Genomic DNA, 21,202 nt, shown 5'->3' with positions numbered 1-21,202 from the left:
TCGCCGCCAGTTGTGTGCGTGGTCGTCACGCCGCAGTTAATCTGAACCCTGTCATCGCCCGTTTTCAGCTCAGCGCATTGTGACTTGCCCCGGTCAATGTGTCCAGGTTTTCTTCTTGGGGACCATTGTGGTTTTGTTTGTGTCTTGATTTGCTGATAGACCTAAACGTTTACCGAGGGAGAGAGGAGAGAGAGAGAGAGAGAGAGAGAGAGAGAGAGGGGGGGGGGTGAGGCAGGAGGAGGAGAAAGAAGAAGAAAAAGAAGAGAAGAAAACATGAATAGGACCAGGTTAATGGTAGTTGTTTTTTCATTGTCGAGCGAAAGAGAAAAGCTGCAATGACACTGAGAGTGTCTTTTTTGTTGTCTTTTTGTTGTGTGTGTGTGTGTGTGTGTGTGGGGGGGGGGGGGGGGGGCACATATCGCTCTGAGCTCCCTCTCTTGTTAAATCCTTAATTCATCACCAACAGCTTTCATGTCATCGTTTCTACAAAATATTTTCTTGGAATTCCATTTACCCACCCTGTTTCACTAATTGCTAAACAGTGAATGCCACATTTAAATTTGGGTAAAAAAAAACAACCACCCCAAACAAACACTGGCTGTTTGCACCTCTCCCCACTGTTCCTGTCCCTCCTCCCCTTTTTCCTCCTCCTCCTCTCCTTCCTCCTCCCCCCTCCGCCCCCTCCCTCCTCCCGTCAACCACAGTTTAAACAACGCTTAACCTGATCGATAGCCTACCACAACAATCTCTATGCTTTGGGGATGGTTCGTTGTGGGTTCTCTCTCGCTCTTTCTTTCTCTGTCTATCCACCTGCCTGTCTGTGCGTCTATGCGTGCGAGTGTGAGTGTGAGTATGAGTATGAGTGTGAATGTGTGTGTGTGTGTGTGTGTGTGTGTGTGTGTGTGAGCTTGTGTGTGAGCTTGTGTGTGTGTGTGCGCGTGCGTGCGTGCGTGCGTGCGTGCGCGCGCGCGCGTGTGTGTGTGTGTGTGTGTGTGTGTGTGTGTGTGTGCGGGCGTGTGTGTGTGTGTGTGTGGCGGGCGGATGGGTAGGATCTGATTGCATGTTTCTCATGCGAAGGGAGGACATTGTGTCCAGGCTGTAGTCTTTGCATCATTTCCGTTTCGTTTGCTCTAACGTGTGAGTGTTTTCTTTTGCACTGTTCTGGGCGGGAGGGCGGTGAAGGGTGGAACAGAGAAAGGGGGATGATCAGGAAGCAGCGAGAGTGATTCTTCAGTGATACAGGTGTTTTCAGTGTCTTCTTTTCCCTTTTGCTGATATTTTGTTATTCTTTCTTCTTTTTTTGTTGCTGTCTCAATCTATAGTTCGTGCGAGGGCTGAATGTAAAGGAAAAAACCCACACAAAAACCCAACAAAAACCCAGCAACAAAAGGCATGTACCTTGCTTATTTATCACCCTCGTTCACCAGGAAATGATCAAATCATAGTATGTGCCTTGTTTACCTATCACCCTCGTTCACCAGGAAATGATCAAATCATGGTTATGTGCCTTGTTTACCTATCACCCTCGTTCACCAGGAAATGATCAAATCATGGTTATGTGCCTTGTTTACCTATCACCCTCGTTCACCAGGAAATGATCAAATCATAGTATGTGCCTTGTTTACCTATCACCCTCGTTACCCAGGAAATGATCAAGTCTTGGTTATGTACCTTGCTTATCTATCTATCACCCTCGTTAACCAGGAAATGATCAAGTCTTGGTTATGTACCTTGCTTATCTATCTATCACCCTCGTTAACCAGGAAATGACCAAGTCTTGGTTATATACCTTGCTTACCTATCTATCACCCTCGTTAACCAGGAAATGACCAAGTCTTGGTTATGTACCTTGCTTATCTATCTATCACCCTCGTTAACCAGGAAATGACCAAGTCTTGGTTATGTACCTTGCTTACCTATCTATCACCCTCGTTAACCAGGAAATGACCAAGTCTTGGTTATGTACCTTGCTAATCTATCTATCACCCTCGTTAACCAGGAAATGACCAAGTCTTGGTTATGTACCTTGCTAATCTATCTATCACCCTCGTTAACCAGGAAATGACCAAGTCTTGGTTATGTACCTTGCTAATCTATCTATCACCCTCGTTAACCAGGAAATGACCAAGTCTTGGTTATGTACCTTGCTAATCTATCTATCACCCTCGTTAACCAGGAAATAATCCAGTCTTGGTTATGTACCTTGCTTATCTATCTATCACCCTCGTTAACCAGGAAATGACCAAGTCTTGGTTATGTACCTTGCTTATCTATCTATCACCCTCGTTAACCAGGAAATGACCAAGTCTTGGTTATGTACCTTGCTAATCTATCTATCACCCTCGTTAACCAGGAAATGACCAAGTCTTGGTTTGCCTTGTCCAGGGAGGGAGGGAGGGAGGGAGCGTGACGACTTTGTCGATGAGGTTTGTTTGCCTGGCGGTCAGACAACACAAAAAACCTCGGCCTACCACACAGTAAACGATCATCCCTGCACGTTTGTTTGTTTGTTTGTTTACCTCACGCGATCTCTCAACTTCTCCTCTCTACCGCAAAGGCTTCATCCATTCATACCGACCTCAACTTTCAAAGCCCGTGCTTGCAGAAATCTGCGAAAAGGGAGGGGGAGAAAAAATTTCCATGTGCTGGATTTCAGCACACACACGTGCACGCGCAAAGCCTACAAAAAACCACACGCATACACTCATGCATGCATGCACACAACACACACTATCGAGCGCGCGCAGATACGCATGCGCACTCAGAAGAAAAGCGAAAAAAACAGGTTAGCGAAGAAAATGAGAGACATAATATTCTCTGACAGACAAACAAACAAACGGGCAGATAGACAAACAGGCGGACGGATGGGCAGACAGGAAGACGGACGGACAGACAGACGGGCGGACAGACAGAAGGACAGACAGACGGTGAGCACTCACTTGCCGATGGCGTGGGAAGCGGAGTCTTCTCTGCTGAGGGAGTTACCCTGGGAGTCCACGTCATCAGGGGTTTGGTCCCCCGCCCCTTCCCCCCGCCAGTCCGCCACCTGGGCCTGGGAACAGTCACACACACACACACACACACACACACACACACACACACACACACACACACACACACATGCATCAACATGATTTCATTATTTTCAATGTTCACTTTTTTCCCCAGATCAACAAGATGTATCTTTTAGTCTTTTGAAGGGGGTGCGGGGGCAGGGGGGGGGGGGGGAGGGGGGAAAAAGATGGGTCAACGCAAGGTAATATTCGTCAAGTCAATACAGACGCATGGTTAGTCCTTTTATCCCACCGATAAAGAATATGTTTTTTATCTATGTATCTGGTGTGCGATTACATACATTGTTACTCTGCATACAACGGTGTATATTGCATACATTGCAATGTTTTTGTATTGTGTTACTTTTTATCCCAACAGATATATCTGTGTGAAATTCGCACAACTCTCCCCAGGAAGCTCGCGGCGCCACAATGCTCTACCATCCACCCCACCCCCCACCCCCCATTGTTATGTCTGCAAATATACTGGTTATAATATATAAAGTATACTTTTCTAAATAATTATGCCGGGAAAAAACCCTTTAGCTGCCGTGGGTTCCATTACGTGCGCTCAGCGCATGCTGTACACGGGACTTCGCTTTATCATCTCATTCGAATGACAAGCACCCAGACCATCACTCCAGGTCCGGGTGGATGGGGGAAGTGAAAGTCCCAGTCAGTGTATGGTACTGGAACCCTTGGACACTCGCTGTCCAGTTGGGGTCAACACCAGCAGGCCAACGTCCCACCAGGTCCCGTGTTTCTCCTTTCTCACCGCTATTGATTTGTTTGTGTATAATGTTGTAGTTATTGTTCGTTTGTCTGCCTGGTTGTTTGTTGATTAATAATGTATGGGTGGAAAAACCCACAAGTTCAGCGAGAGAGAGTGAGAGAGAGGGGGGGCGGGGGAAGAGGGCGGTGGGGTTGGGAGGGTGTTGAGGGGGGGGGGGGGGAGGGGATGAAATCAGCGTGGATTCCCAGTGGTTTAAGAGACCAATGTTATTGCAGTTCATATTCAGACACATTCGATTTTTCCAGCACTCCCTGTCATTAAATGCATCTGGCTTTTCATCGCTTCAAGAACTGTTACACCCGTCAATGAACTTCGCAAACACAAGTACTCACACTTGAACACAGTAATGTGTGTCGAACGCAACGCGCGCGCGCGCGCGTGTGTGTGTGTGTGTGTGTGTGTGTGTGTGTGTGTGTGTGTGTGTGTGTGTGTGTGTGTGTGTGTGTGCACAAACACAGAGTGAACACAAACACACACACACACACACACACACACACAACACAACACAACACACACACACAACACAACACAACACACACACACAACACAACACAACACACACACACACAACACAACACAACACAACACACACACACAACACAACACAACACACACACACAACACAACACAACACACACACACAACACAACACAACACACACACACACAACACAACACAACACAACACAACACACACACACACAACACAACACAACACAACACACACACACACACCACACCACACCACACCACACCACAACACACACCACACCACACCACAACACACCACAACACACCACAACACACCACACCACAACACACCACACCACACCACACCACAACACACCACACCACACCACAACACACCACAACACAACACACCACACCACAACACACCACACACACCACAACACACCACACCACACCACACCACACCACAACACACCACAACACACCACACCACACCACAACACACACACACCACAACACAACACACCACACCACACCACACCACACCACAACACACCACACCACACCACACCACAACACACCACACCACACCACAACACAACACACCACACCACACCACACCACAACACACCACACCACACCACAACACAACACACCACACCACAACACACCACACCACAACACACCACACCACACCACACCACAACACACCACACCACAACACACCACACCACAACACAACACACCACACCACACCACACCACAACACACCACACCACACCACACCACAACACACCACACCACAACACACCACACCACAACACACCACAACACACCACAACACAACACACCACACCACACCACACCACACCACACCACACCACAACACACCACACCACACCACACCACACCACACCACACCACAACACACCACACACACACACCACACCACACCACAACACAACACACCACAACACACCACACCACAACACACCACACCACACCACACACACCACACCACACCACACCACACCACAACACAACACACCACAACACAACACACCACACCACACCACACCACAACACACCACACCACAACACACCATACACCACACCACACCACACCACACCACACCACACTGACCCTGGTGGCTGGGCAGTGAGGGTCCTGGGCCTGTCGCTCCAGCATGGTGAGGTAACCCAGGATGCCCCGCCCCCCTCTCTTCCGGCCCCCCTCCTCCTTCTCCACACCCATCACCACCTCCTCCTTGCTCCGCCTCATCCCGTCGCTGTCAGCGTCCTCCGCGTCGTTAACATCATCGTCGTCGTCGTCGTCGTCCTCGTCGTCGAGGCTGGAGGTGTCGTCGTCGGTGTCGTCGGCGTGGGAGTGGCGGGAGGTGAGCTTGTGGAGCAGGAAGGAGCCGTCCGGGCTGGAGGGCGTCACCTCCGCTGAGGAGTAGTCACTGATACCCCCACCCCCTGACCATCGTTAGTGGTGGTGGTGGTGGTGAAAGTGATGGTGGTGGTGGTGGTGGTGGTGGTGGTGGAAATGGTGGTGGTGGTGGTGGTGGTGGTGGTGGTGGTGCTAGTAGTGGTGATGATGTGAGTGGTGGTGATGGTGGTGGTGGTGGTGGTGGTGGTGGTGGTGAAAGTGATGGTGGTGGTGGTGGTGGTGGAAATGGTGGTGGTGGTGGTGGTGGAAATGGTGGTGGTGGTGGTGGTGGAAATGGTGGTGGTGGTGAAAGTGATGGTGGTGGTGGTGCTAGTAGTGGTGATGATGTGAGTGGTGGTGGTGGTGGTGGTGGTGGTGGTGGTGCATAGTGTGATGATGTGATGGTGGTGGTGGTAGTGTTGGTGGTTGAGGTGGTAGTGGTGTGTGCTGTGTGATGATGTGAGTGGTGTGTAGTTGTGCTGATGGTGGTGGTGGAAATGGTGGTGATGGTGGTGGTGGTGGTGGTGATGGGTGGTGTGGTGTGTTGTGCTGATGTGGTGTGGATGGGTGATGGTGGTAGTGGTAGGTTGTAGTAGATGGTGGTGGTGGAAATGGTGGTTGATGGTGAGTGAGTGGTGATGGTGGTGGTGATGGGGGGGTGGTGGTGTGGTGGGGAGGTTGAAATGGCGGCATTGGTGGTGGTGGTGGTGGTAGTGGTGATAGTAGCTGTGGTGGTGGTGGTGATGGTGAGTGTGATGGTGGTGAAAGAGGTGGTGGTGGTGGTTATGATGGAGGTGATGATTTGATGTGTATGACCGTTTTCAACCCTGTCGAGTGTCACTTTCAGTTTCAAAGAAGTGCCAGAGCGTACATTGCGGACAGATGGATGTACACTACACCACATCCACTCAATCAGAAAGAGCAGATGCCGGACCTTGCAGAACCCAACTCACTGGTCAGGTCTTAGGAAGATAAAAACCGTCAGCAGGGTTGGTGCCATATAAGTTTTTTTTTCCTGACAATTCTTTTGGCAAATTCTCTGCTCTCCCCTGCCCCTCTCCCCAACCTCTTAAACAAAAAAAGTATCAGGAAACACTGGTCAACATGCACCTTTCTCGCATTTGTTTGAACCCACACCCACACCCCCACAGCCCACCGTTCCCAGTCAACTCCAGCCCAGCTACAACTGTTCTGGTTCCTTTCTCCACACACTTCACTTGCTGAGTGACTTCAAAAAGACCGCTGAAAACAACGAAATCTGGATCCAAGGGACACTATTTTATGTTCCAGTTTGTAAGTCATGCCTCTTTAACGAATCAATATTTGCCATATTTGCAAATATGATAAATAATGATTCATTAAAAGAGGCATAACTTACCAGCTATTGAGAAACAGAGATGCAATTTTGTTACAAAGATCGTTTTACGATTTTAGTTTTGAACATTATCTTTCAATCAAATGCTTGTGGGTGTGCTTTACATCGTGAGTCACAAGTACAAAAAGAAATATAGATCAGCAGATACATGTATGTGTTTGCTACAAAAACAACAACAACCCAAAACTGTATTTTCACCTATCGTACCCACAATTAAACGTGCGAAAGGGGTTTCAGGCACTTAGCAGATAAGCACACATACGTTGATGGAGGGTTAAAAACAGCAACATAATAATAAACAACACTTTTACACATTACCCCACCAGGAGCCGCCACCGGATTCGAACCCACTGGACCCTCAAACTGTGAAAGTACAACGCTTTCAGTTGTAACCACCTGCATGTCCACCCTTGTCAGCTGTGTGGGTACTGACCTGTGGGCGGAGCGATGGCCGGAAGGGGCGGAGCCATCAGTGACTGACAACTTGTCCAGGGAGAGGGAATCATCCTCCTCCTCCGTGGGGCTTTGGTCCCCGGCGTTCCAGTTCACCTGGTCCTCGAAGCAGTAGTTGGGGTTGGCGAAACTCAGGTAGCTGGAGTCCGGATCTGTTGGACACACACACACACACACACACACACACACTTGATAATGTGTTGTTCATTCAACTGTACTTTTGAAACATAAATTTTGACTGTGACACACACACACACACACACACACACACATGTCATACGCATACGCGCGCGCGCGCAAACACTTACACACACACACACACACACACACATACAGCGTTGGCTGTGTCTGTTTCCTTGCCTGCCCGATGTTTCTACTAAATGTGATCTCTTGGGAGTAAGACTATAGCGTGACACCGTCACACTGGTCATATCTTCTTTTATCGTAGAATAATAAAGCACCGTGAATACATTAGGTTCTACTTCAATTTCCGTTATTAGCATTTTTTCAACCAATAATACGATAACTGCAGTCCCAGCTACAATCGATTCGCTGTGATATAACTATGTTTATAGCCACTTTATTCAACTTCTCGTCTTAACTGACCACCGTTTTGTACGACCAAGACCAACACTTCCGCCAAGCATAACTTGGGTTGGCAGAAAGCTTCATGGTTAAGAGTCACGAAGAGTGATTCTGGAGTGGACCTACTTTGGACACCTGATGGATGGCTGAAAGTCAGGAACAGACATCAGAGTTCTGAAGAACACGGGAGGTTTACTTCTTTGATGTACACGTCTGACTGCCATAGAGTCAAAGATTCTTGATTATGCGATAACTTAAAAATTTTTTTTTATTGATTATTGTTGCTCATAGTCGAGCCGACCGCACAAGGACATATCAGCAGGACTGTCAAACCATACAAATGCTCAACCGCGTCAACACAAAACTGTCACACACACACACACACACACACACACACACACACACACACACACACACACACACACAAATCGCCAAGACAAGCCCACAAAATACAACTCATGGCACATTATCATAACCAGTTAGCTCCTTAGGGCAGTAAGTCTAGGCCGTGCTGAAGACGTCAGCTCTTCCGCTTAATCTGTCATCCATAGATTAGAAAAAATCGCAAAAAAGGAGAAATATTTCAGGGCCAAATAAAAATCCATAAAAGCCAGAAAGGTGAATAACACTGCAGAATAGACAGCTAGTGCCCATCCCAGTGTTTACAATTTCACTGCCTAGTCGCCAGAGCAAAACAGCACAGACAGGACAGACTGCGGAAAAGGGGGGGGGGGGAAAGTGTGAAGGCTTGGTCGAAAAAAGAACGGGGAATAGACTGGGAAGGCAGAAAAAGGGCAGAAATAAAGACAGCAATAGAAAAGAGGAAATTTCTTGCACAGAATTTCCAGAAGGCGGTGGATGCTATTTATTCTGAAAGACCAGCGGCATTCCACGAGGGATTTTGGATAACTAAATGTTTTGTTGTCAGCACGTTAGGAGGAGAACGGCATATGTTTGATGTGCACTCCTCCTTCGTATAACGTGTGCAAGATTGAAACTGGTTCGGCAATTTGCCGCAATGACTATATTTGAGGACACGCGCACCCCACCCCCCACGTCCCCAGCCAGCAACTCTCATCGCGTCAACATGACCCGAGCCTATGCAACAGTGTGTGTGTGTGTGTGTGTGTGTGTGTGTGTGTGTCCATAAAGAAACTATGCAGCCAATTTACCTTGGGTTCATTATATCCTTGGGCACGTAGTGTCCAGAGTTGCTTCCATCAAAGGCTGGTTCACATTCAATGGACATCGTCCGTCAATAATTTTAACCAGAAAGAAAATGTGAGTGTAACAACTTTAACCCGCATTCCTGTAAAGGAACACGAATGGACTGGCCGTTTCGGGGAAAACGCTGTTTGCACACACTGACGACTTAGTGGAACGTTGATTGTATATTTACGCCTTTGTTTACGTATGACAACCAGACACTTTTCATTTGGATAATTAATATGATGCTTCACTGGCAAGGTAAGATACCTCAGTGGAAATACCTTTAGAATCGATTGCTGAGTAAACCGGGTAAAAACTAGGGGGTCGGGGAAGGAGGGGGGGGGGATCGGGCCGGGAAGGGGATGGGGTGGGGGGCGGGGGTATTTTTCACCTATGGTGTACGGGAACGGTTAAAGATGAACATTGTCATGTTTGAGTTAGGGTCATGATGAGATTCACAGAGATCGAAACAGAGCAGCTGTGTGTGTGTGTGTGTGTGTGTGTGTGTGTGTGTGTGCGCGCGCGCGCGCGTGTGTGCGTGCGTGCGTGCGTGTGTGTGCGTGTGTATGTGTGTGCGTGCGTGCGTAGCTACAGACTGGCGGCGGGAGGAACCAGTTGATTGAACCGGTAAATCCTCAGGGCTGTCTTGGGAGGACGGCAAAGTCTTCCTCCCGCTTTCGCCTGGCACAGGACAGAGACACGTGCAGATATCACACCACCGTCATTTATCAACCCCCATGTCCCTCTTCTTGGCTTGGTCTTTGGAGAAAGAGAGAGAGGGGGGGAGGGAGGGAGAGACAGAGGGTGGGGGAGAGAGAGAGGGAGAGAGGGCGGAGAGAGAGAGGGAGAGAGAGAAAGAGAAAGAGGAGAGACAGACAGACGGGGACATTTTCAGTTTCGACCGAGCGGACTGACCAATATTGGCTGCAGCAGATCTGCTACAACTTAAAAAAAGAAAAAAAGAAAAAAAAGAGGGAGCAGATATCTGACGTACACATAAACCCCGAGTTCTGGCCAGTCCTTGAGACACAATCCGACAGACAGACAGACAGACAGACAGACAGACAGAGTCGGGTCACCCCCTCTGATGTCAAGACAAAAACACTGGGCTTACTTATGATAAATTATCTATAAATTATTATTTCGTGAGTGTCAGCCTGGTTTTGTGTCTGGACAAGCTACTTTTCATGAAGAAAAAAAAATGATAAAAAAGACAGCCATTTATCCGCCAAAGGGCAAGGGGGAGCAGGAGGGCATAAAAACAGTTCTGAAAGGTTTTGCCATGGACGTTACCGGAGCCTCCGCTCTTTTTGTACAAAAATTCCCATCATAATCACCATACAAGGCCTGGGGACTGGCTCTTTTTGTACATAAACCTTCCCCTCCCCCCCTTCCCCCCTCCCATTATAATGACCATACAAGGCTGACTCATTCGGTGTGTGTGGACTACATGAACGTGGCCACTGACACTGTGTCATGTTGGACGGATGTGCAGACGGGTCTTTAAACTAACCACGACCTCGCCTGCATCAAACCGCGACAGCCGAGTGTTCAGAGCACTGAACTTCTAATCCCATTGTCCTGGGTTCGAATCCTGGTTGCGTTTGATGGTGAAAGGGGCGGAGATTGTTTTCCTATCTCCACTTCAACATTAAAGTGCAGTCCTGCTATTTGCCTGAACACTCTCTTCGTGCGAATTTCAACACACGCAGAACATCAAACAAACACGTTAAAGATCCCGCAATCCACGTGCGTCATGGAAACACGGACATACCCAGCATACACACCCCAGAATGGCGGGGTGAAAATAGCCCATGCAGGTAAAAGCTCACTGGTAAACAGGAACAGACGCGGGAATGGCAGCCCACTGACGGGAAAAAAGATCTCCAGTGGCATTGGACAGTCACTGTGGGTGCTGGTTGGACTCTCAAATCAAGCAACACTGGACAACTTCTCACAGCCCTCCTGCTACGCCATCACATCCAACACCAATCACACTTGTTGACATGTGGATATAGGCCAGCTTCTCTGTTCACGCTCATCGGGGCAGCGAATTCATAACCATCGTTTCTAGGGCACGGCATAGGAAGGCGGGGCCCAATCCTCTCCTTCCGCCGTTTTAACCTTTCCCAGCCAGTCAGGTACCTGTGTGGGTTGAGAAACACCGGAGTGAAGAGCCTTTCCCAAGGACGCAACACCACGCAGTCCGAAACAGGGCGTCAAGCCCTGGTCCCTGGTGAGCCCTAACATGTCCATGGCCCAAATGAACCTGCACGGCGCTCATGATCTTACACAGGCCAGTCAAGTTCCTTTTCACTGCTTCCTTTCACAGTTCTTTATTTCATTATTATTTATCAACATATTATTATTATTATTTTCTTTTTTCTTTTTTTTTTCTCAAGGCCTGACTAAGCGCGTTGGGTTACGCTGCTGGTCGGGCATCTGCTTGGCAGATGTGGTGTAGCGTATATGGATTTGTCCGAACGCAGTGACGCCTCCTTGAGCTACTGATACTGATACACTTCATAATCATATTCCGAGAAGTATCAATTCTTTATCAACGAGGGCAATTGACAAGAAAGATGAGTTTTTTCATCCGCACAGAATTACAAGTTGGTCAGTGACAGAGAGAAACAGAAATAAACTTTCTCAGCAGCATGTCGCCTGAGTATGTTGCTATCTGACTTGTTCAGGCATCACGCCTTTGTAACGCATTGTATAATGTATCATTTAGCAATGTTTATGTACATTGTAAACAAAACAAAACAAAAACAACAAAAAGAGATGAATGAATAAAAATGGGTGAACAAAAATATTTGGGGAAAAATCCACTTCTGCTTCATTTTCATTTTCTATCTGTACATGCACTGAAGAACAAAGAACTATGCTAACGACTTTAAAAAACCAGTGTCAGTATTTCAGCACAAACATAAACGATGATGATAAATGTAAATACTTTTTTTTTTCACGGCAAAAGTTGTTTTTGTTTTCTTTTACGAGTACGTGTGTGTCATATTCATCTTCACTGTATATTTCTGTTTATCTGACCTCACCGAAAAGCCTCAAAAAGTAAATTCTCTCTCTCTCTCTCTCTCAGAGCAATGTAAAACCACATTAGAAAACACACAGAAACACAGATACACAGAAACACACAGAGACACCCTCGTTCCCCACCCATCCACCCACACAGTCACACACACAGTCACACACACGATTGCGAACTAGGCACACGCAACTCCAGATGTTACACGGCTTGTAAACGTCACATTAAAAACGATTCCCAACATGACACAGCCCGGACAGGGCTCTGACGCGGTCGTCAGTCAAGATTCACAGGCGTGAACTGTTTTGGGTTCACTGCTGTTGGTGTGACGGAACAACAACGAGTTGTAAGGCGTTGTGGTGGACTTGTCTGTCAGCCGTCTTCATCTGGAGCTGAAAGCGACGGTGGAAGAAGATGGGGATGGATCGGGCACATGCTACTTCCTCTTCTTCGTTCGTGGGCTGCAACTCCCACGTTCACTCGTTTGCACACGCGTGGGCTTTTACGTGTATGACCGTTTTTACTCCGCCATGTAGGCAGCCATACTCCGTTTTTGGGGGTAGGGGGGTGCTTGCTGGGTATGTTCTTGTTTCCATAACCCACCGAACGGTGACATGGATTACAGGATCTTTAACGTGCGTATTTGATCTTCTGCTTGCGTATACACACGAAGGGGGTTCAGGCACTTGCAAGTCTGCACATATGTTGACCTGTGAGATCGGAAAAATCTCCACCCTTTACCCATCAGGCGCCGTTACCGAAATTCGAACCCGGGACCCTCATATTGAAAGTCCAACGCTTCAACCATTCGGCTATAGCTCCCGTCACACGCTACGAAAACTAGACAGGACCTGACCTGGAGCCCCTGAGGAAAGGGGAAGAGAGGCCGACAGAGAAACACCTGGCGACGAGACCTGCAGGCAGACACCAAGATGACGGGCCGTACCTGAGCCGGATAGAGGAAAAAGCCTAGGACTGAGGACTGTGAAGGTCTGTTGGTGACGGTCTATATCCCCGCTGAGGTGAAGCGCGTAAGCTGATTACTACACATTTTTCAGAATGCTACATGAAAAGGTTGAATGCGTGGACGTATGTACCTTCATGTCTGATACCCAGGTTTGCGCAAGGATGTGTTCAGTTTGAGGAATAACTTCTATCGAGTTTGCGGATTAATGGGTTCCCGATTTTTTCCTCATCCCACCCCACCCTTCCCTTTTCCGGACTGTGTCCTCTCTCTGCTCTGATGTTTGATGAGAGGATTTCGTTTCGTTCCCACAATCTCTTTCTCTTTCTTTATACACGCCCCCTCCCCCCTCTCTCTCTCTCTCTCTCGACCCCACTCTCTCTATCTGTTTATACTGATCATCCTCATGACTTAATACATATTAATGCTGATACTGACAATGCTGTACCATTATCCAAATCGAGGACCCGGTGTGCTTTCCTAGTCTTCTGTGGAGACGAACTGTGGCTGGTGTGTCTTTTCTGTCCCCGCTCCATCATGTGCACCGTCTCACTGCCATTAGTCTCACCCACCCATTCCGCGTCCCCCATACACAGCCACACCTGGCTTCGTCCGCCGCGGTCTGAGTGTCGGCAGTCTACAGGGAACTATCAAAGTTAGGTCGCCAGGAGGCCACACACCAGCGTAGACCCTGTACTGATGCCGAATCGTTCTGGTTCGGTAGCGCTTAGTCTGATTCATCAACATACGCTGGACACCGCCTACTTAGCCCCCTATTGACAACAATAATCACTTAACCGCGGAGCCAGTCTTGTGTGAGCGCCCCCGCCCCCCACCCCCCCGCCCCCTCCCAGATTGGAGATTCGTTCGTGTATCTTTGATGTTTCTTGGATGAAATAAAACAAAAGCAAAACGAAAAAAGGAAGAGGGGTCTTTGGGTAGATGGTCACATCGCCAGCAAGTGAGTTGAAGACAACGGGGCCGCCACCACCGCCACCCCCAACCCTGCGCCATCCCAACAACCCCCCTCTTCCCGTCAGCAGGCGGGGAGAAGTCCCCACCCCCTTCTCCCCCCATCTCCCCTGGCTTTCTCCCTGTCTGTGTGTCTGTCGTGTGTCGCTGGCTCCAATTCCACAGCTTCTGGCGCTATGCAAATGCAATTGTGGCCCTGACTGATCACCTCGCTCCCCGCCCACTGCCCGTGCCATCGATTGTCAAACCTCTAACAACCCCCCCCCCCTCTCTCTCTCTCCCTCTCTCTCTTCCCGTCTGTATCTTTGTGTCCTCGCGATCTCTTCTTTTTCTGTTCTCTGTCTCTGTCACTGTCTGTTTTCTTCCTTTGCGCGCGCGCGTGTGTGTGCAGCCGTGTGTGTGTGTGTGCAGCCGTGTGTGTGTGTGCAGCCCCATGTGAAGAGGGTGTGATAAGAAAGTTTAACATGTGTTACTTTGACTCCGTAAACACAGCAAGCAAACCCAAACAAAAATTATGATATCAGTGTCTCTTTCTCTCCCCCTCCTTCTCTCTGTACACACACACACACACGCACGCACGCACGCACGCACGCACGCACACACACACACAGATATAGATGTATATGTATGAAGCTAAACTACACAGTTTCTTCATCGATCGATGACATCAATAAACATAATCGAAGTAAAACATGGATGTGTATAAGAGAGAGAGAGAGAGAGAGAGAGAGAGAGAGAGAGAGAGAGAGCGACTGATTGATAGATATAGACAAACAGATTGATTCACAGCCACACAGGGGCAGAATGTGTGCTGGAGCATGTGCCTGATGCTGCACGCTTGTTTGAAATGCACAAGATAACGTAAACATGTTCACTGCCTAAGTGCATTGTATTGTCCACGCTTGCTCCGCTGAGCGTTGGGCTTGGTTGTCTGTGAGACTGCAAATCGTTGCACAAGCGGTGTGTGTGTGTGTGTGTGTGTGAGCGAGAGCGAGAGAGCACGCGCGTGTTCAGCTGCATGCTTGAGTATGCACGTGTGTGAGGGAGTGCACAAGTTGGCTGATGTGGCCCATCTTATTTCATTTGGTTATCTGCATTCTCTCTCCTTTTTTTTTCTTTTCTTTATTTTTTGCATTTTAATGTAATTACTTATTGGTTTATTTTGTTTATTTGATTATGTCATTTTATATTCAGGCTTTCTACATACCCCGGGTGGGAAGGCTATCAGGGCCTGACCAGCACGTCGGGTTTATGCCTGGGTCAGGCATCCGCTCCCTCTGTTTAAAGCTGATGTAGGTATGTAGCGCATATGGGTCAGTCTACACGCTTTGACACCTCCTTGAAACTGAAACTGAAAACTGACACTGTCCACGCCTTCAGCCCCCCCCCCCTCCCCCCCCCCCCCCCCACACACCCCTTCCTTACCACTGGGATGGACAAAGGCTTGTTGGACAAAGTCTCTTCTTTTTCTTTCTTTCTTATTTTTTTTTTCTCCCCTTTGGGTTTCTCCCTATTCTTTTACCACGAATATTGGAATTCGTCCGTGAAATAAAGTCGTGTTTTATAAGGACGGACATTAATTTTGATTCTTCACTTTTAAAGTTCGAAGAGTGTAATGTCACGTCTGTACACACACACACACACACACACACACACACACACACACATTTATTTTTTTTTTAAATTTTTTTATGACCAGGTATATCAGAGAGTATGTGTTGTTATTACTCAAGGAAAATAAGCAAGCAGCAAACGAGAATAAATAAATAAATGAATAAACAAATAAATATATTGATAAATCAATAATAACAATAATAATAACAATAATAATTTTCATTATCATTATAATGCCCATTCATTATTATCATCATTTTACTATAATTATGATCATTTGCTTAAAAAGTGGCGGTGAGCTTTTGTCCCTTAAATCTCCGCTCCATTCCATTTTCTGCTGTCGGCTGTTTTTGTTCCTGCTGCTGCCATGGTTCCGAAGCCTTGTCTTTGAAATGGTATGTGGGTCAACAATGGAGGTATTCACACGAGTTTCTCTGTGACCAGTTTTCAGTGTGGAGGCCATTAGGGAAGTGGTCCGCTGAACTGCAAGCAATTGAGTTGATTTGATACTGCCATCATCATCATCATCATCTTCTTCTTCTTCTTCTTCATCGTCGTCGTCGCCTTCTTCTTCTTGTTATCGTCTTCTTCAATTACACAGAAATGATCGAGGGCACGCACGCACTCGGAAATCGGACACAAACGCGCAAGCGAACACACACACACACACACACACACACATATATATATACACACACACACACACATATATATATATATATATATATATGCGGATATCCGTCGTCGGTGAATGAAGCGGAACCGCCAAAGCTATGGACATGGGAATGCAGAGTCACTCGTACATACAAGTTAACAATGGAATGCAGAGTCACTCGTACATACAAGTCAACATGGGAATGTAGAGTCACTCGTACATACAAGTCAACATGGGAATGCAGAGTCACTCGTACATACAAGTTAACAATGGAATGCAGAGTCACTCGTACATACAAGTCAACATGGGAATGTAGAGTCACTCGTACATACAAGTTAACAATGGAATGTAGAGTCACTCGTACATACAAGTCAACATGGGAATGCAAAGTCACCCGTACATACAAGTCAACATGGGAATGTAGAGTCACTCGTACATACAAGTCAACATGGGAATGCAAAGTCACCCGTACATACAAGTCAACATGGGAATGCAGACCATGACAGCAGAAATAGAGGTGGAAGGAGGGGGGGGGAGGGGGGGGAGGAAGAAAAAGCTCAAACAAACAGGAACGTCCGACACGACCGCACATCAAGACATTAAACAACGTCACTCTTCAGCGAGGGATCACCCTGCAAGGAACAGTACAAATATCTGTTAAAAATCAGTGTTTACACTCCCGCAAGAAATCTCCGCTCTTCCTATCACTGTAACCTTTTGAAACTTCCTCGTGTCAGTACAAGAACCTAATGTGAACGTTCTTTCTTCTTTGCTGCTCCTCACATCTGGAACAACCTTCCTCATCATGTCCATGCATCAGATTCTATTTCTGTGTTTCGCTGAACATTTAAAACTCTTCTTATAACCTTTCTCTAAGTTGAGAAAGAGTGGTCATGAATGATTTATGTAACTTATAATATCTTTCTTTCATGTAAAGCGCCCTGAGCTATTAGAGAGAAAGGGCGCTATATAAATGTACATTATTATTATTATTATATCAGCACACTGCCGGGTGGGATTGTTTTCTTTTTTAAATTTTAATTTATTTTTCTAATCACATTCCCAGTCTTCCGTCTGCAGAGAGAGAGAGAGAGAGAGAGAGAGGAATACCGAACTTGAAATTTCCCGGTATTTGATTCTGCCTTTTTTGTTGTTGGTAATCACATCTCAATTCCATCTGCCAAAAAAAATATAATAATAATAAGGGGAGAGAGAGAAAGAGAGAGAGAGGGTGGAGGGAGGAAGGGAGGGAGAGGGGAATCGATACCCAACTTGAAATTTCCAATGTTTGTTTTTATAAGAACATTCCCAACCTTCAGTTCTATGTGGTTCCCTCGTCCCAGCCGCCCTCAGCAGCCTTCCTCCCCCGAAAGAACACATCCTTCCTCCATCTCTTTCCCGTCGTGCTCCTACCATCCACGACCCACCCGCCAGTCAACACCACACAGTCCACTTCCAGTTTCCACGGCCTGGTTTATCAAGTTCTCTCTAAAGACTCATCTATTTAAGCAGTATTGATTTCTTTCCTCTCCACAGTTTCCAAGCTGCTTCGCACATCCATGCTGTGATTGCTTTTTGTTGTGTACACGGATGTGGGTGACTGCTTTTTGTGTGCTGGGTGGGTGGTGTCCTGACCACTACGACCATAAATCATGATGATGATGGTAATTATCATTATCATTAGTAGTAATAGTAGTAGTAGTAGCAGTAGTATCATCACGTGTTAAAGACAGGATATGTATGGCACACGATATATATAAAATATTCTACACACGTACTATAAGAACAAAGGAGAAAAATAACTCCACACAGTCTGAAGACAGCAGACACAGAGCACCGAACAGCCGCGTGGTACCTGAACACGAAGGAAACACGTTCAGAATTCCAGATACCACGCAGACAGTTGGTGAAACATACAGACAGGCATGCATAACGAGTTCAATTCTTACTTGTTGTTTTCTTCATAGTGCTGACTTTTTTCATTTGTTTGCATTCAAGGGAGAACGACACGACACACCCAGCGACATCCCCCTACCCCTCCAAACCACGACACACCCAGCGACATCCCCCTACCCCTCCAAACCACGACACACCCAGCGACATCCCCCTACCCCTCCAAACCACGACACACCCAGCGACATCCCCCTACCCCTCCAAACCACGACACACCCAGCGAGATCCCCCTACCCCTCCAAACCACGACACACCCAGCGACATCCCCTCCTCCAAACCACGACACACCCAGCGAGATCCCCCTACCCCTCCAAACCACGACACACCCAGCGACATCCCCCCTCCAAACCACGACACACCCAGCGACATCCCCTCCTCCAAACCACGACACACCCAGCGACATCCCCCTACCCCTCCAAACCACGACACACCCAGCGACATCCCCCCTCCAAACCACGACACACCCAGCGACATCCCCCCCCTCCTCCAAACCACGACACACCCAGCGACATCCCCCCCCCTCCAAACCACGACACACCCAGCGACATCCCCCTACCCCTCCAAACCACGACACACCCAGCGACATCCCCCCCCCCCCTCCAAACCACGACACACCCAGCGACATCCCCCCCCCTCCAAACCACGACACACCCAGCGACATCCCCCCCCCTCCAAAGCACGACACACCCAGCGACATCCCCCCCCTCCAAACCACGACACACCCAGCCACATCCCCTCCTCCAAACCACGACACACCCTGCGACATCCCCCTACCCCTCCAAACCACGACACACCCAGCGACATCCCCCTACCCCTCCAAACCACGACACACCCAGCGACATCCCCCTACCCCTCCAAACCACGACACACCCAGCGACATCCCCCTACCCCTCCAAACCACGAAGCACTCGCAGACGAACGCGCTCCCATGCACACAAGCAAAAAATTCCCCAAGCTGCTCCCCAAACCACTGCCACCACCATCTCCATCACAACAAAACGTTGACAAAATGCGGTTTCCCGTGGCAGGAAATGGAGCAGCGTGCCTTGCCGCCACTGCCTGCCCGTGTTCCATGGAGCTCCTTTCTTAATGACCCCCTCCCCTCATCACCCCCTCCTCATCCCATCCCCTGGCGTCTCTCCTGCCCCCCCCCCCCTTCCCCCATCTTCCCCTCTCCTTTCACCCCACCAGCTTCAGCGAGAGGCCGGAACCCCCCAGCCATGGGCCTGGCAGCGGCACAACAAGTTGAGGTGTGGATGACGGCGGTGTGTTGTGACCTGGAAGACAACACTTGGCTGGCTGACGGCTCCACTTTGTATCGGGGTGAAGAAAAGGAGAAGAGAGACGCCATTGGCTGCCTGTCAGCGCCAGCCAAGCACAGCGCCCTCTGGGGGCTTCAGAAGAAAGCACTTCCTGGGTCTCCTAGGGACTGGCGGTCTGACTGTTCGGCTGGGTTGCCTTCTCTTGACGGATTGGGAGGTGGGGTGGGGGTCCGGGGCGGCGGAAATAAAAGTAATTAGGGGATTGCTTCTGTGTGTTTTTTCTTTTCACATATCTTACTTAACATATGACGCCTCCCTCCCTCCCCCCCACCCCCATGTCTCCCTACCTTCTCCCTGCACACAGCAGACATGAGGACAGGACGGAGTGAGACACGGTGAGAGACAGACACACAGAAAGATGAGGAGAGAGACAGAGAGAGGAGGACGGAGACAGACACAGAGAAACACAGAACGTGTGCACGTAAACATGCACCTACGCGTACAGACTTGTTTCAGTGCAAAATGTACATTGACAGCCTGCAATGAAGACATGTCAAGTGCACTGTGCTGGTGACGAATTCCTTCCTCCTGACCACAACGGATGGACGGATACCAGTAAAGCATATGACACCGTTGTTGTTGTTTGATTTTGATATAGTTTGGTTTCATCATCACCATCATCGTCATCGCCAGTGGCTGGGGGTGTGGGGAGGGGATTATTTCAGCGAGTAGCACAAATTACGCTTCCAAAACAACGTGGAACTGAATAATTGGTACATGAGAGAAAGATTCTAATCTGACGTAAAGACAAGTTACTACACATCACGACACATAACATATTACCAGCATCTCATAAACAGACAGGGTATAAATTGTGTGTCAGTGTATCCATGTTCTTGGCAAATCATTACGGGACAAGGAACAAAAACTGCAAGGTACCTTGGGAGAACAGTTCCCAATAACCCCACAGAAGTGCTGGCACCCAACAGTTATTTGATGAAAGATGAGAACATGCATGTGAGATGCGCTCGATACTTGCTACTTCTTGGACACGGCCGGTAATGGGCTTTCTGTCTGTTCTTTTTCAAAGAGAAATAACGGGACACGCAGACACAACCCCTGAACGACACTCACACACGTGCGTGCGCTTTGGCACGTAACCACTGCTTCCCTCACCACCACGACCAACATCTCCATCACACCAACAATAACAACATCAAACATCCAGGTGAGATAGCACTGTCAACAAAAAGCAGTTTCCCGTGACAGGAAATGGGCAGACTGCCCCGCCTCCTGTGTGTCAACGGGAGGTCCCTGCCTAATGACCACCCTGTATCACCACCCTGTCACCACCCATTCCTGTCACCAC

General features: G+C 48.3%; 1 protein-coding gene across 1 annotated transcript in view; it reads right to left on the bottom strand.

Annotated features, from left to right (window-relative positions):
- The window catches only part of LOC143284216 (amyloid beta precursor protein binding family B member 2-like), a 278,400-nt gene that overhangs the window by 128,582 nt on the left and 128,616 nt on the right, over positions 1 to 21,202 (bottom strand). The window contains exons 3-5 of the mRNA XM_076590882.1: positions 7,557 to 7,728; positions 5,461 to 5,779; positions 2,940 to 3,052 (exon numbers count right to left, since the gene is read on the bottom strand). Of these exons, the coding sequence (XP_076446997.1) occupies positions 2,940 to 3,052; positions 5,461 to 5,779; positions 7,557 to 7,728 (604 nt within the window). The remainder of the gene's footprint in view (positions 1 to 2,939; positions 3,053 to 5,460; positions 5,780 to 7,556; positions 7,729 to 21,202) is intronic.

This window comes from Babylonia areolata, chromosome 7 (genome assembly GCF_041734735.1).
Source record: "Babylonia areolata isolate BAREFJ2019XMU chromosome 7, ASM4173473v1, whole genome shotgun sequence".
In the NCBI taxonomy this organism is placed as follows: Eukaryota; Metazoa; Mollusca; class Gastropoda; order Neogastropoda; family Buccinidae; genus Babylonia; species Babylonia areolata.
The sequence above is the reverse complement of the archived record's forward strand: the minus strand, read 5'-3'. Positions and strand labels throughout refer to the sequence as shown.